Raw genomic sequence first — 14,901 nt, forward strand, 5'->3', positions numbered from 1 at the left:
TTTATTTTATTTTATTTTATTTTATTTTATTTTATTTTATTTTATTTCATTTTATTTTATTCTTACTTTTTATGTTTTTATTTATTTTGTGAGAGAGGAAGAGTGTGAGCAGGGGAGGGGCGGAGGAAGAAGGAGAGAGAGAATCTTAAGCAGACTCCATGCTCAGCATGGAGCCTGACATGGGACTTGATCCCACGACCCCTGGGATCATGACCTGAGACAAAATCAAGAGGCCGACACTTAACCCGATTGAGCCACCCAGGCACCCTACCGGCTGGTATTTTAACATGGAGACATATCAGACTCACAGTCCTCGTAGTTATCAGAAACCAGAGGATGGGTATTGGGAAGCAAGGAAACGCTTTGGAACATTTGCCCTATGTTAAGATTGAGGAAGAGGCTCTGTGTTAGGGTGAGTTGCATAGGATTAGCCCTAGCCCCAGCACCAGCTCCACTAGGCCAAGAAAATGTTGAATTGTGTGGGTACCACCTGCCTTCCTTCAGTCTTTGAGTTTTCGTGATTTTGACCTCTTGGTTAAAAAGACAATGCCCCTCCCCCACTCACACTGTGTCTCTCTCTCTCTCTCTCTCTCTCTGTCTCAAAAATAAGTAAACACTAAAAAAAATTTTTTTTAAAAGACAAGTTTTGTTAGAGTACTTGTAAGGATTTGGTCTCCATTTAACTTACTCTGGGAAATGATGAAAATCTTGTAGAAGCAGGTAGAAATAAAGAATGCTCACATAAACCTTAACAGTCTGCTCTCAATAAGATAGTATTCTTATCAACAAGTCATTTAGGGGCACCTGGGTGGCTCAGTCCACTAAGTGTCCAACTCTTGATCTCAGCCCAGGTCTTAATCTCATGGTCATGAGTTCAAGCCTTGTATTGGGCTCCACACTGGGTGTGAACCTACTTAAAAAAAAAAAAAAAAAGAACCCAAGTCACTTTAAAAGATGGCTGTAAAGCTTTTATTGTAACGTAGAAAATATGAATCACATCATATTAAGTAAAAATATCCCAAGTACTCGGGATACAAAATCGCATACATACTAAAATGACAACTTCGTGAAACAAAATAGCTATAAAAGAAAGTAACTAGAAAGAACTATGCTGGAGTAAAATGATGAGTGTATTAGCATGCTGGGTCATGGCCAGTTTCTTTTTTCCTTTCTTCCCTACCTCCTACATTTTCTGCTGGGGTTGATTACCTTCATAATGTGTGTGTGTGTGTCGGGGTGGGGTGGGGGAATTAACATGCTTTTGGTTGTTATAACTGGTCTCTGCAAATAGCGGCTGCTCATATTTCATAAATACTCTGCTGTCGTGTTTCTCACTAGAAATGGCCTCACTGGTCTTTGAAAAGCCATTGAAATTGATTGCTTTTTAGTGATCTCCATTTGCAGGGTAGTTAAATCTATATGCATTTTAGAGCACTGAAATAATTGTGATTAGACTGATTCAGTATAGAAGCAGTTACCTATCTTGACCTTACTGCCTTCCCTAGTCTGTTCTTTATTTTCACTGTAATCAACGCACATCTACTACGTGGTCCCCTGTATATTTCAGGCAGCAGCTTAAATGCCATTTACAGATACTATAGTGAAATGGGAAGGAGGCCTGCGATGAAGTGGAGCACAATTGACAGGTGGCCCACACACCCCCTCCTCATTCAGGTAAGCCAGCCCCTGCCAGCAGCTTCCGTCAGCCCAGCTTCCAGCGTGGGTCAGGTTCTGGTCCCTGCCTCGCTTGTGGCTCCCTCTGAGCCTTACCGTTCTTTTGCTTAAATGGTGTGCTGGGATTAAAACACAGTATTAGAGTCTTCATTTATTATGACAAGAGAAAATAATTATAAAGGTTTAAAGGTTAGAGTCTTTCCTTTCTTCACATTAACACTGTTAGTTCCAAACTGTAGCAGAATTGTGTCCTGAGTTTTGCGTTTCCCAATAACCAGGACATTAAAGGTTATACGAAGTGTTTCAGTCAATTTACATAACGGGGTGACCAAGAGATCCTGTATTTTCTAAAGCCTTTAAAATGACAAAATGTTTGAAAAATTTTTAAAGGTACTAAATCTACACATTCTGACATGAAAGTAGATTTAACATTTCAATTGAGAAAGTCATATATTAGAAGAAATTTCACATTTTGCCTACACAATTATATTTCCATCAACAGGTGCCTGATTTTTGGAGAATCAGTTAAAACTGTAATTCAGAAGCCAATAGCTTTGAATTGGTGTTATTATATCCTTTTTTGCCACTTGTACGAGAGTAATACTGGTAATTACCCTAAAACGTACAAATATAGTTTTTTTCTGTCCAAGGAGGCTTCTGCCTGTGAGTTAGTTTAGGTAGGAGACATATTAAGTGATTCGGGTTTCCTCCAGTCTATTTCACTCTGTGGACATTCTGTGGAAAGATCCCAGGTTAACATCTTTTTTAAAAGCCTGGAGTCGCTTAAAATCTCTACCACTAGATGGTGCTAGACATTGTTTAAAAGCAGGCCTGCTCTTCCCCTGGAGCAGGCCAGGTTCCTTGGGCACCGAGGTGATGTCAGGGGTTAACACTTAGGTTGAAAAACAGTTTTAAGTGCAAATGAAAAGAAGGTGCCTTCCCTTAGAGAGAGGTGTGGTTGTGGTCTCAGTGCCCTTTGCTGTACTGCTGGGTCCAGATAGCCCAGTATGCTCTGACTATTTTGCTCCCGGAGGCCTGTGGGTGGGAATGAGGGGTTTCAGGTCAGCACCGACATGTGGTAGCAGAGAACGGAGGGATCTGCACAGCATCTGCCTGCCCTGATCGAGTGAGTAATTAGATTTGCATTAAAATTCAGCCCTTTGAAAAGGGGGGAAGCAGAAAGATGGAAAGGTCTCTTAAGTGAGGAAGTCTCCCTTCACAAAATGAAAGGGAATTTTAGAGGTATTTATCTGCCCTCCTAGATGGTGTGATTGAAGGCTCTGAGAGCCGCCTACCTCTTTCATTCTGCAGAGAGATCACACATCGAAAATACCACAGATGGATTTGGGATGATTTAAGTAGCACTTCGGCTGGCCCATGGCTCCTCAGTTTTGACGGTGTTAGCGTCTGTTGTAAGCCGTAACAAATTGTGTTTCTACTTGTAGTTCTGTGAGCTGAGAGAAGGAAAAATACTAAAATTTTTGGGAAGTGGAAGTTTATAGATAGGCTTGATTCTTAACATTATGTAAATGACACAAGGAGATTTGCTATCCAGCAGAAACTTTAAAAAAAGTCAAAGCCTCAACTAATTGGAAACTAAAAATAAAGTTAAAACCTAACACTAAAAATACTCTTACCTGTTATAGGTAGTAATTACTTGAAGCAGTCTTTTTACTACTGTTATCTCTAATATTGCTGTTTATCTAGCTGCTGGGGTAATTGGAGTAAACATATATTCTAGTCTCCTATGTAAACTTGACAGTGGGCCTCCTTACCTAGGCCACTGTCCCTCTAAACATGATCCTTTCTGAATGTCCTTAGTGTCCAAACATTGCAAAAACCACTGGTTTTGTGTATGTCTAATCTTACTACATTTACTCTGTAGATAAATTATAAATTTTGAAAAGGAAACTCTCTAGGCACCTTCTTGTACCTTAGCACATTTATTTACCAAATTTTGAGCGTTTGGGAAGGTTAATAGTATCTCAGTATTGATTAGGGAATTTATTTGCCCTTCTTATGGTATTAGCCATTGATATGTCAAAATACCAACACAGGCAAATGTACGTGGTCCTGGTAAATCATCCTTTATAATTTTTTAAAAACCGTTGTATTTGGAAATCAGTTTACACGTGCAGAAAAGTTACAGGACTAAGTATAGTACAGAACTCTACTCTTTGCCTAGATTCACGTATTATTAGCACTTATTCCACTCGCCAGCATTTGCATCCTCTGTGTGTGTGCATGTGTGTGCATATATACGTGTTTTTTCCCCGAACCTTTTGAGAGTAACTTAGATCTATAAAATCACCCTTTCCATCGAAATAGCAGGAATAGTCTCTTCTGTAACTGTGACACAATATTCAGCCTCAGTAAGTTTAACATTGATACTTAAATTTATCTAATCTGCACTCATATTCCAGTTTTGTCAATTGACCCATTAACGTCCTTTGTAGCATTTGCTTTATGAGTTAAATGACAAGGAATGATTAAAGCGCGAGATGAAAGAAAGCCTCTTCAGATCGGGTATTTCAGCACCTATTGATGTAAATCGGAAAGAGCCAACTAGATGGAGGGAATTAACTGGTCTGGTGGACAGAGATTTGGAGGCGGAGGCGGGCCTGCCTTGTAGCCCAGGTCCCGCAGATGTGACTGAATGGGCCCCCACGTCGGCCACCTCTTCCCCCCTCTGTGAATTTAATGAGAGTTGTACAACCTCTCGTCTGATGTTATGAAGGTTGTTATGAAGATTGACTTAGCGAGGATGCTGGGCTCAGAAGGAAAAGGTCATAAAAATAGAATAGTATTTTCTTATTCCTCTACTATTTCTGTCTAATGTGTTTTAATGTGATAGGCCTGAAAGCCAAACTAAGGAAGATTTAGAAAGACCCCGTAAGCTGTTTTCCTGCTAACCGAGCAAATGAGAGATCTTAAAACAACTTCTTCCCATCTGTGTTTCCTTTCCATCTGGAAGTGTGCCCTGTTCCTCCCGAGGGGAAGCAGATCCAGAGCGTTCATTTTCAGTGAGCCATTAGCGAGCTTTAGAAGTTTCCCATCAAATTCCCTAGGCCCCTGAAACCGTTATGAGCCATTTTGATGATGAACCACGGCAAGAGGAGACTGTACTGTTGGCAATTTTTTAAAAAGAGAGTTCCAGTTTTTGAGGGTTGCCATGAAATTTCTTGTTGTACCTCTCATTTTAAAAATATTTTCTTTTCCTTCCATTTCTTTCTTCCCAACTCCTTCTGACCCTCCTTTCTTGCTGTTCCCGCAGTGCTTTGCAGACCACATCGTGAAAGAATTGGACCACTTTCCACCTGAGAAGAGGAGTGAGGTGGTCATTCTCTTTTCTGCTCACTCACTGCCCATGTCTGTAAGTAAGAACGTTTTGTTGGATGACCTAGCGCTAGAGGATTTCTGAATGCGTAAATGGGACCCGCCTTCCAGAACATCCTGAGCCCAGTGCAAGGACGAGTTCTAAAATCTCAGACTTCACCTAGGTGCTACATGTAACTAGACTCATTCCTGGAAACCCAATAATAATTAATTCAAATTATAATGTTGTGAATAAATATTGTCTTATGAAACCTCTTTAAACGATAACTTGGCGGTGGGTTGTAGAGGAGTTTTCCTGTACGTGAACAGGTGGAGCAGGTAGAGGAAGGCTGCTGTTACCTGCCCTGTTGAAGGAGCGCACCCGATTTTCAGTCAGTATCTTGCACTGAAGAGCCTCCGTTCACACTCCATCCTGTTCTTTTGTCAAGACTTGACAGGGGCTGTTTGAACTCCAGGAAATGATTACAGTTTCTAATTTGCTGAGACCAGAGCCCACGTTTTAGCGAGTGAGTATGGCGTGTATCGAGTGGTCATCTGGTTATTCCCCAGTTTATCACGCTGCGCTGGGTGTTCTCGAAAGTACCGCCTGTGTGCCTGAGCTGTCGCCCGTTTGCCAACGAGAACGATGGAGCCAGGGCGCTGCAGGGTATAGAGATGTGCGCGGAATGAGCGGCCAGTTTCATCAGCTCAGAACTATCACTGTGCCCTAAGCACATTGCTTTCAAAGCCAGAGAGGCGAAGAATTACGTCTTTGTAGGTGTTAAGGGTTTAACTCCAGAGTTAATGGAGTTAACCCCAGTGCCTGGGGCCACCCCTCTAATCGGTCTTTACTGCCACCTGGTGGTCACGGGGGTCGAGCCCTGACAGCTCTCCCGCTCCTGCGTTCAACCGAGCAGGTGCCGGTGCAGCTGGAGGAGGCTCGGGAGTATGTTCCTCCCTTCTGGAAGCCTGCCTGTTTTACTCTAACAAGTTCATACTCTCTCTTCTGGTATCACGCAAAGCCTCTTCGCATGCCCCTGCGGCCGTGCGGCCCGCTTCCTTTTCACAACTGTCCTAGGTGTGATGAGGCCGCGTCCGACGTGCCAGAGGGAAGCTCTGGGCTGGAGGGGGTGGTGAGGTGGGGGAGGGGGGGGGCTAAGGAAGCACGTTTTTGCACGTGAACAATTCCAGGTGCTGCCTTCCCTTCCCTCAGTCACTCCCCCATCCTTCCCTCCGGGGCCGGGCACCCTGTTGCCAGGCTTCTCTGCCTGGCTCCCGTGTGGGACCGGGCTGTGCCATGAAGTCGCGAGGATGAGGGAGGGTGGGGAAGCCGGGGACTGTCAAGGAAGCAGACTGTTCTAGCAGGCTTCTCTTTTCCCCTGTACTTGCTGCTGCTCACCCTTCCTTCTTGATGACTTTTCAAAGACTTAACTATTTGGAAGTAATTTTGGACTTACAGAAAAGTTGAAAAATAGTACAGAGGGTTCGTGTGTATATGTATATACATATATATATATATACATATACGCACGTATATACATATATGCATACATATGCACACACATACACCCTTCCCTTTGCGTCTCCTCATGCCGGCATCTGCACAACCGCAGTTCGGTGACCCAGACTGGGACCCTAACGGCGGTGCACTGCTGTGAGCCAGGGGCCAGGCTTTCTCAGGCTTCAGCATCATGTCACGTTGTTATGTCTCCTCGGGAGCCCCCAGTCCCTGACAGTCTTCACGCTTTTTTTGTCTTTTGTGACCTTGATATTTTTGAAGAATGACTTAGTGGAATGTCAGTTATTTTGCATCTGGATATGTCTGGCATTTTCTTTTTTTTTTTTTTTCCTTTTAATTTTTTTTTTTTTTTTTTTTTATAATTTACATCCAAATTAGTTAGCATATAGTGCAACAATGATTTCAGGAGTAGATTCCTTAGTGCCCCTCACCCATTTAGCCCATCCCCCCCCCAAACCCCTCCAGTAACCCTCTGTTTGTTCTCCATATTTAAGAGTCTCTTATGTTTTTGTCCGCCTTCCTGTTTTTATATTATTTTTGCTTCCATTCCCTTGTGTTCATCTGTTTTGTATCTTAAAGTCCTCATATGAGATTTTTGTCTTTCTCTGACTAATTTCACTTAGCATAATACCCTCTAGTTCCAAGCATTTAGTTGCAAATGGCAAGATTTCATTCTTTTTGATTGCCAAGTAATACTCCATTGTATATTTATACCACATCTTCTTTATCCACTCATCCATCGATGGACATTTGGGTTCTTTCCATACTTTGGCTATTGTCAATAGTGCTGCTATAAACATGGGGGTGCATGTGTCCCTTCGAAACAGCACACCTGTATCCCGTGGATAAATGCCTAGTAGTGCGATTGCTGGGTTGTAGGGTAGTTCTATTTTTAGTTTTTTGAGGAACCTCCATACTGTTTTCCGGAGTGGCTGCACTAGCTTGCATTCCCACGTCTGGCATTTTCTCACAATTAGATTGAGGTTGTGTAGTACGGGGAAGAACACTCCATGCTGATTGGTCCTTCTCAGTGCATTGTATTTGGGCACATGATAATAACCCGTCTTACTACTGGTGATGGGATCCTTGGCCATTTGTCTGAGGTGGTACCTGCTGGGTTTGTACATAGTAAAGTTACTGTTTTTCTCTGTGTAATTTAAAATATCTTAGGTGAGATAATTTGAGACTAGGCAAATGCTTTCTTTTTCCTAGACCTTTGCTCACTAATTTTAGCATCCTTCAATAGATCTTGCCTATAGTGATTATTTCTATGTTGTTCTAATGGCGACTTTATATTTCCCTCATTCATTCTACATTTAGGTTTCTAATGCTAACGGCTTTTTAACTAACTTTTGGTAATATCATAAAATAGTTTATCCAGATTTCACTTCAACAGTATTTATTGAGCACTGTTCTATCGACTGTATTCTAAGTACTGTTTTATCCACTGTCTATCCATTGTCGTAGGATATGGGAATGAACAAAATAGACAAAAATCTTTGTCCCCAGAGAGTGGGGGTGGGGGACAGATAATAACCATATTACAGAAAAAAAATAGTATGTTATGTCAGAAGGTAATAAGTATTGTGGGAATAAATAATATTTAGTTAGATAGTATATAATAAGTATTATTAAATAAAGCAGCATAAGGGGTTGTGGAGTCAGTGCACAGCTAAATGTTGAAGCAGTAAAAATAAAATTCCTATTGAACATTTTCAAAAGTATTAACAAGCTGTTGTGTCAGGACCAGTCATCAGACGTTTGCTGTGCACAAAGCATTTGCCTTGCGGTCCATTGCTGTGGGGAAAGTGGGAAAAAAGGAATTTGAAGGTATAGGTCATATTCTCGAGGAGCCTGGTGTGTGAACCCATGAGCTGCTTCTCTCTTCTGTCTTACTCCACCAGCATCTGCCCCTTCTGTGAAGCTGGTGCCGTGGATTCCACAGGTCCAGATGCCGTCCACACAATATTCTCGATTCCCGCTTTCCGTATTTCAGATGGGGAAACCGAAAGACCCCTCCTCCCTCGTTAGACATCAATCTCCTACGAATAACAGAGAACATAGAATTTGACATATTCCTAGCTACTTAGAGAGGAGTGAATGCGGTGTTCTCCTTTGGCCCATGAGGAAATAGACCCGAGGAAGTTTGGCAATTGAGTGCAGAAGACAGTGGGGAAGGTCCCCGGCTTACACGGTCACACCGCACAGTCCAAGGCTCTTGGACCCCTTCACAGTGTTGGCGACTGAACACCCATGTGTCTCTGCTGCAGGTGGTCAACAGAGGGGATCCCTATCCTCAGGAGGTGGGCGCCACTGTGCAGAGAGTCATGGATAAGCTGGGTTACTCCAACCCCTACCGACTGGTTTGGCAGTCCAAGGTAGGTGGCTTCCATACGTTTACAGTCAGCTTTTCTGAGGACATCTATTTTAGGACTTAGTTATGAAATGATTAGATCTGGCTCTTTCACATACGCAGAATGTTCTGTCACCTGGTGGTTCACCATGAGCAGAAGGAACTCTGCAGGCAGGTCAAATGGAGGGGAAGTCAAGCAACCAGTTGAATTTCATTGATTTAATGTATGATTTGTTTTTAGTTGTAATGGCAGAGATTGCTATTTATTTATATTATGCCAACTTCTAGAAGGATTCGAGCTTAACAGAGAAATAGCAAAGCCCACTAATGCGAATGTCAAGCGTGGCCCTCACTCTCAGCAGCGTGCGGGTGTGCGTCCAGGGCGGTGGGCTGTGGCGTGTCACAGACACGGGGCAGAAAGGGGTCCCTGTGTGTGTTCATTCTCCTTTCTCACAGGTTGGTCCGATGCCCTGGCTGGGCCCTCAAACAGACGAGACCATCAAAGGGCTTTGTGAGAGGGGGAGGAAGAACATTCTTTTGGTCCCGATAGCGTTTACCAGCGATCACATTGAAACGCTGTACGAACTGGACATCGAGTACTCCCAAGTTCTGGCTAGCGAGGTAAATGTGATTATTGGTTCCATTCGTAAGTTGTGATTTGTTTTGGAAGGCAACTTTCTCTGCAATGATATAATTGCATCATTCAAAAATACCGTCCGGTGGTTATCGGAGAGCAGGTGGGTGGGCGGTGGGCCAAGTAAGGGAAGGGGACTGGAGTACAGGCTCATCTTGACGAGCACTGGGGCACACGTAGAATTGTTGAGTCGCTGTACTGTAAACCCAAACCGAATATAACACTGTATGTTAACCATACTGGAATTAGAAAAAGATTTTGAAGGGATAAAATAGTATGTTCTTTGATAGATAGGTTTGCCTGTACCGTGGCCTCATTGTTCCAAATAACATTTAAATTGAGTTCGTCTGAACGCATTGAGTTAATCCCACGTCAGCAGAGAGGAAGCACTTTTGTGCCTTTGTGAACCCAGGTGCCGAGCCGTGACCGGGAGCAACATCATTTTATCTAGTTGGAGACACTGTATATCACCTGGAAGTACTAAAGCTACATTTTCTTAAGACAGAATAATTGGACTTCTCACCAGTTTGGAGGAAAAGAATTGTATTGTGTTAGCATTCCTCTGGGCCTAATAGTGCCCTCTACTTGGGGTTTTACACGGTTTCTTGTTGGATTTTGTCATTTAGGAGAAGACCATTGAATGAACACTGAGGCACAGTGTGTTGTAATTTCCTTGACTTCTTTGATACACTCACTTAATTAGCCGTTTGCTACCGTGTTGTGATCAATCTGATTATTGAAATAAAGCCTACCGTCCTTAGTGTCTTATAATGTAAGACGGATGAGAGTTCTCATTCACAGTGGAGACGAACTTACTGTTGCCCCATCTCATGACTTCGGGGGGCCGGCCCGAAACCGGAATCGAGTGTATAGCATTGTTTCTATGGGGTCTGTGGAAGCTCTGGGACCCCAGAAGCCCTCGCCCGCCGCCCCATCTTCTGCCAGAATTCTCGGCCCTGGTCGTCCCCATGCGTGCTGGATGGAGGCCTGGCCTCAGAGGCTACCTCCCTCTCTCCGGGACTGAGAATGGGTGGCACGCACGGGACAGGGTGCGAGCGGCTTGGAGAGAGCTTTAGCCGGCACGTAACCCCACGGGGTTCTGTTTATGCACGCTGGTCATCAAATGTTGAGGAAGCTGGAGGGTGTCAGTAGTTCTGATACAGAAATGATGGGAAAGTGGTTGCAGCATTGTCTGTGGACGTCATGTAATGGTGCCTCCTGTATCCCACCGTGACCTTGGCTGGTCGTGAGCTTCCTCAAGACACTTACGTGCAAATATAGTTCGTACCAGTATGTTCGGAAAATAAGTTTCCGTATTGCATGATAATTCACGGTTGTTAACATTACTAAACCGAGATTATTCCTTAGTAGTCAAATGGATTATTAGTGATGAATAGATTATCCATAGAATAAAGAAGACCATCTAGCTACAGTTTACTTCATTGTTTTGATGGGAGAATATGCTGTGTTTAAAACAACTTTCTTTAGGGGCACCTGGGTGGCTCAGTCGGTTAAGCGTCCGACTTCGGCTCAGGTCATGATCTCACGGTCCATGAGTTCGAGCCCCGCATCAGGCTCTGTGCTGACAGCTCAGAGCCTGGAGCCTGCTTCGAGTTCTGTGTCTCCCTCTCTCTCTGCCCCTCCCCCGTTCATGCTCTGTCTCTCTCTCTCTCTCTCTCTCTGTCAAAAATAAACAAACATTAAAAAAAATTTTAAACAACTTTCTTTAAAAAGTAGTTTGAATTTTTCCCCCAAGATGAAATTACTGCTTATCGATAATAAAAATAATAAAGAACCCGGACAATTTAGAGGAGCATCACAATGAGAGTAGAGCTCACTCAGAATCTTACCCCTGAGAGATAGTAAGTTAATATTTTAATAAAATTAAGTCCCCTTTTTTCTCTAAATGTATGTGTACTTTAAGAAAAATGGTATTCTCCTACATGTTTAACAAAAATGGTATTTTATTCATACTGTTTTGTAATCTTTTTTTTTCTTAAAAATATGTTACAGACCCAAGTCAATAAATGTAGTTAGATCTGTATAATTATTTTTAACAAATCCTTGATCAGTATGCATCAGTATGTTTCCAACTTTGTACTTTCCTAAACTGCTGTGTAATAAACATCATTTCCTTTTTACTTTTCCAATTATTTTCTTAGATAAAATTCCTAGAAATGGAATTTAAATGGTGATAGATATTTTACTGGGTTGCCCTACAGAGTTGTATCCTGTAACTGTCACATGAACAGTGTTAAAGTCCACTGCCAGTGTTGGTTATCCTGCCGTTACTGACATCTACATGAAGTTTTAGAATACAGTCTCTTTTTAAGTTGAGAACGATGTGTTTGCTGATCTCACCATTTTCCCTTGTCAGTTGAAGTTCACTTAAACGATAAAGCAACAAAAAAGCCATCTGCATTTTAGAAAGAAGATTTTGACTACCTGAGTGAACAATAATTAGATGTTTCTTAATTATTTGGGGGATAATCAACTGGGTATTTGGGGGGAGGGAAGCAAGGATGATAGTGAAACAGTCCTCAGGTTTTATTTTGGATTTTTCTGTGTAAGAATATATTTAAAAACCCAACTCTGCATTGGATCCCATCTAGGTTCACCAGACATTAAATTAATTTACCTCTTTTGGCAATTGGAATCAAAACAGGCATAAAGATTTATTTAATTAAAGCAACATTCTGCTTAGGTAGAGTCTGTAAAAGTACGCATTAGAAAGGTAGATTAAAAAAAAAGAATGGTAAGCAGATTTGAATGACTTGAGAATTCTGTCAAATATAGCCTCGAAAACGGTTTGGAAACTAAGCGCTTATGGGAAGGTAATGGGGTGGGGGAAGGAATAGAAACTGAGAGCAATTTTATGATAACAGAGGTGAAAATCAACACCTGTGTCTGGTCCCGTGGCTGTTTTCATTTCTGAGCAGTCTGGGACCACTTTGGAAGTAGGACTTTAAGTTGTGTATATATCTATGTCTGTTTACTTTTTGGTAGCGGTTTCTTTAAAAAAAAAAAAAAGGAAAATAAAATGTGTATGTGGTTTTCCCTCTTTTTCTCATTTGATTCAGTGTGGAGTTGAAAACATCAGAAGAGCAGAGTCTCTTAATGGAAATCCATTGTTCTCCAAGGTATCTATACTGTTGCAACCATTTTCGTAGAACATATCGGAGAGTAATCCTCTGAGAAGCTCTTACAGAATATTGGTTTTCTCACATATTAGAACATTTTGAGTTCCAATTAATTACAAAAATAAAATCGAATTCCTTATGCTCTTGCTCCTTTTTCGTTTAGATAGCCCCGATTTTCTTATTTTCTACCCACCTATAACTATGTCTGATTTAAGATCTGCCTTTCAGAGACCAGATTTAGCAGGTGGGGTAAGAGGATTTTCTTCTCTAAAATCTCTATCTTAACTTTTGTCTAAGCTGAGGATCCTTAGGAAACGAAGATATTATAGAATCCAGTTCAAAGTAGCCATAATTCAGACGAAAAGAAACCCCCAGCCATAGTGATTATCTGGGCAGATGGGAGGGGGAGGGAGACGCGTGGGGAGAGAGCAGACTTGATGCTTCTGAGGAATCTTTGCTTCTTGTCGCCCGTCTTCCAGGCCCTGGCCGATTTGGTGCTGTCACACATCCAGTCAAACGAGCTGTGCTCCAAGCAGTTGACTCTGAGTTGTCCGCTCTGTGTAAATCCTGTCTGCAGGGAGACTAAATCCTTCTTCACCAGCCAGCAGCTGTGACCCCAGCCAGAGGACCCCGTGGGATTAGGCAAATGCCCAACCCCCAGATACCTCCATTGTGGAGGAGATGTATTCAGATATCAGGGAAGAAAGTTACATTGGTATCTGTACCGCCTTTGGGCACAAATTGTGTGATTTCTTGAGGAACAGAGTCTGAAATCCTTATTGGGGTTTTCTATTTTTATATCCTAATATAGGAAGCATTTATATCCCCCCTCCCTGGGTAAAGTTACCGGTTTGGAATGTCCACTGGGCTATTTAAAAACTAAGTTTTAAAAATGTATCTTAATAGATGCACACATATTTTAAATACCGATTTGGGGTTTATTGCTCAAAAAACCTGCATGGGTGATTAATGGAGAGTCCCCTCTGTGGGCTGTCAGTGTGAATGAGATCTGTTTACAGTCTTGTGCATATAGTTGTCTTGTTTTTTAAGTGAACAGACTTGACTGAAGGAAATATAATTTGAAAAGGAACTGTTACCTAATCTTTCTCTAAGCCCATGGGTTACAGAAGGCCAGTAATGAGGCAGGATGGTCACCTATAATGGCTGCTTTTTCAGCAATTAATGGTGATGTCCCCATTAACCGGTCATTGTGGTACTTACGTGTGAACCTCACTTTTCTCACCATAAAACCAAATCGAGTACAGATTCCAAAAGTGCGTTAAGATTCCCCAGGCACACAGGCTAATAAACCTATAGAAATCCAGCATGGGTCATACTTGCCTGGTGAGGATCTGCAGTGTCACAGGAAAGGGGGCTCTCACTGCTTCCCGTCCCCAAGGACTGTGATGCCGGGAAATACTAACAATGGGCTTCATCTCTAAAGCTGTCCCAGGACCTGGTGAAACTTTACATGGAGCATCTTCTTTATTTTGCTTGAATGCCTTCTTTCTGCCCGTTTGTTTGAAGAATTACTTTATAAAGTCAGTTGTTTTGTAATCTTGAATTCTTTCTTAATTTATAATTTTTACCATGAAAATGACGTAACCCTGCTCTTGGAAATTTGAAAAATAGAGGGAAAAAAATCACTCTAATGCAACAGCAATTAATCATATTCTTCTATCTCATGCCAGTCTTTTCCTGTGGATATTTTTAATGCCATTGTAACCTTGAATTTGTGAGTGAAAAGTTGTTCTAAAAATGTAGAAATAATGTAAGATCAGAATCTGATCTCCTTTACTTGGATTTAAATGGATTAAAAAAATCTCTGATGGATCCGTAATGAATTTGTAATGATTACCTTCTCTTTCGTCCAAGCTCGAAAACTTTGTTCTTCAAAAGAGCATGTCTTTGATGTTTTTAAAGCCAGTTCATAAAGTGGAAGTATTAGAAGAATCATAGATCTCCTATATTCAGGATTTACTGTGCTAATAAATATTATCACATCATTAAGGTGTTAACTATTTGATTCATGCTCTCTGTTAAATCAAAACTAATGCAAGTTCATTAATAATCAAACTTATTAAATAGGAGGAATTTAGTTTGTAATACAAGGAAAGAAACATGCCATCCATTTTAGTTCATAATTTTCCCACTCTGATAACAGCTATGAAATTTGAGTAATGTGCTTTTTTTTTTTTTTTTTCAAATTGGTTTTGCTATTGGTAGATTGTGTTTCCAGAGAAAGGTACGAGGCAGAGATAGTTGG

General features: G+C 41.7%; 1 protein-coding gene across 2 annotated transcripts in view; it reads left to right on the top strand.

The window, feature by feature from the left end:
* Positions 1 to 14,641, top strand: part of FECH (ferrochelatase) — a 37,381-nt gene extending 22,740 nt beyond the window's left edge. The window contains exons 6-11 of one of the 2 annotated variants that reach the window (XM_040478714.1): positions 1,568 to 1,674; positions 4,949 to 5,047; positions 8,779 to 8,886; positions 9,318 to 9,482; positions 12,576 to 12,635; positions 13,115 to 14,641. In XM_040478714.1, coding sequence (XP_040334648.1) covers positions 1,568 to 1,674; positions 4,949 to 5,047; positions 8,779 to 8,886; positions 9,318 to 9,482; positions 12,576 to 12,635; positions 13,115 to 13,249 — 674 coding nt within the window. In that variant the 3' untranslated portion in view covers positions 13,250 to 14,641. Of the gene's footprint in view, positions 1 to 1,567; positions 1,675 to 4,948; positions 5,048 to 8,778; positions 8,887 to 9,317; positions 9,483 to 9,907; positions 10,272 to 12,575; positions 12,636 to 13,114 lie in introns of those variants that run through there. The other variant, XM_040478716.1, reaches the window with a different exon arrangement.
* The last annotated feature ends 260 nt before the right edge of the window (positions 14,642 to 14,901 follow it).

The sequence above is a fragment of the Herpailurus yagouaroundi genome, unplaced genomic scaffold, assembly GCF_014898765.1.
Source record: "Herpailurus yagouaroundi ecotype Mexico unplaced genomic scaffold, PumYag 142, whole genome shotgun sequence".
Taxonomy (NCBI): Eukaryota; Metazoa; Chordata; class Mammalia; order Carnivora; family Felidae; genus Herpailurus; species Herpailurus yagouaroundi.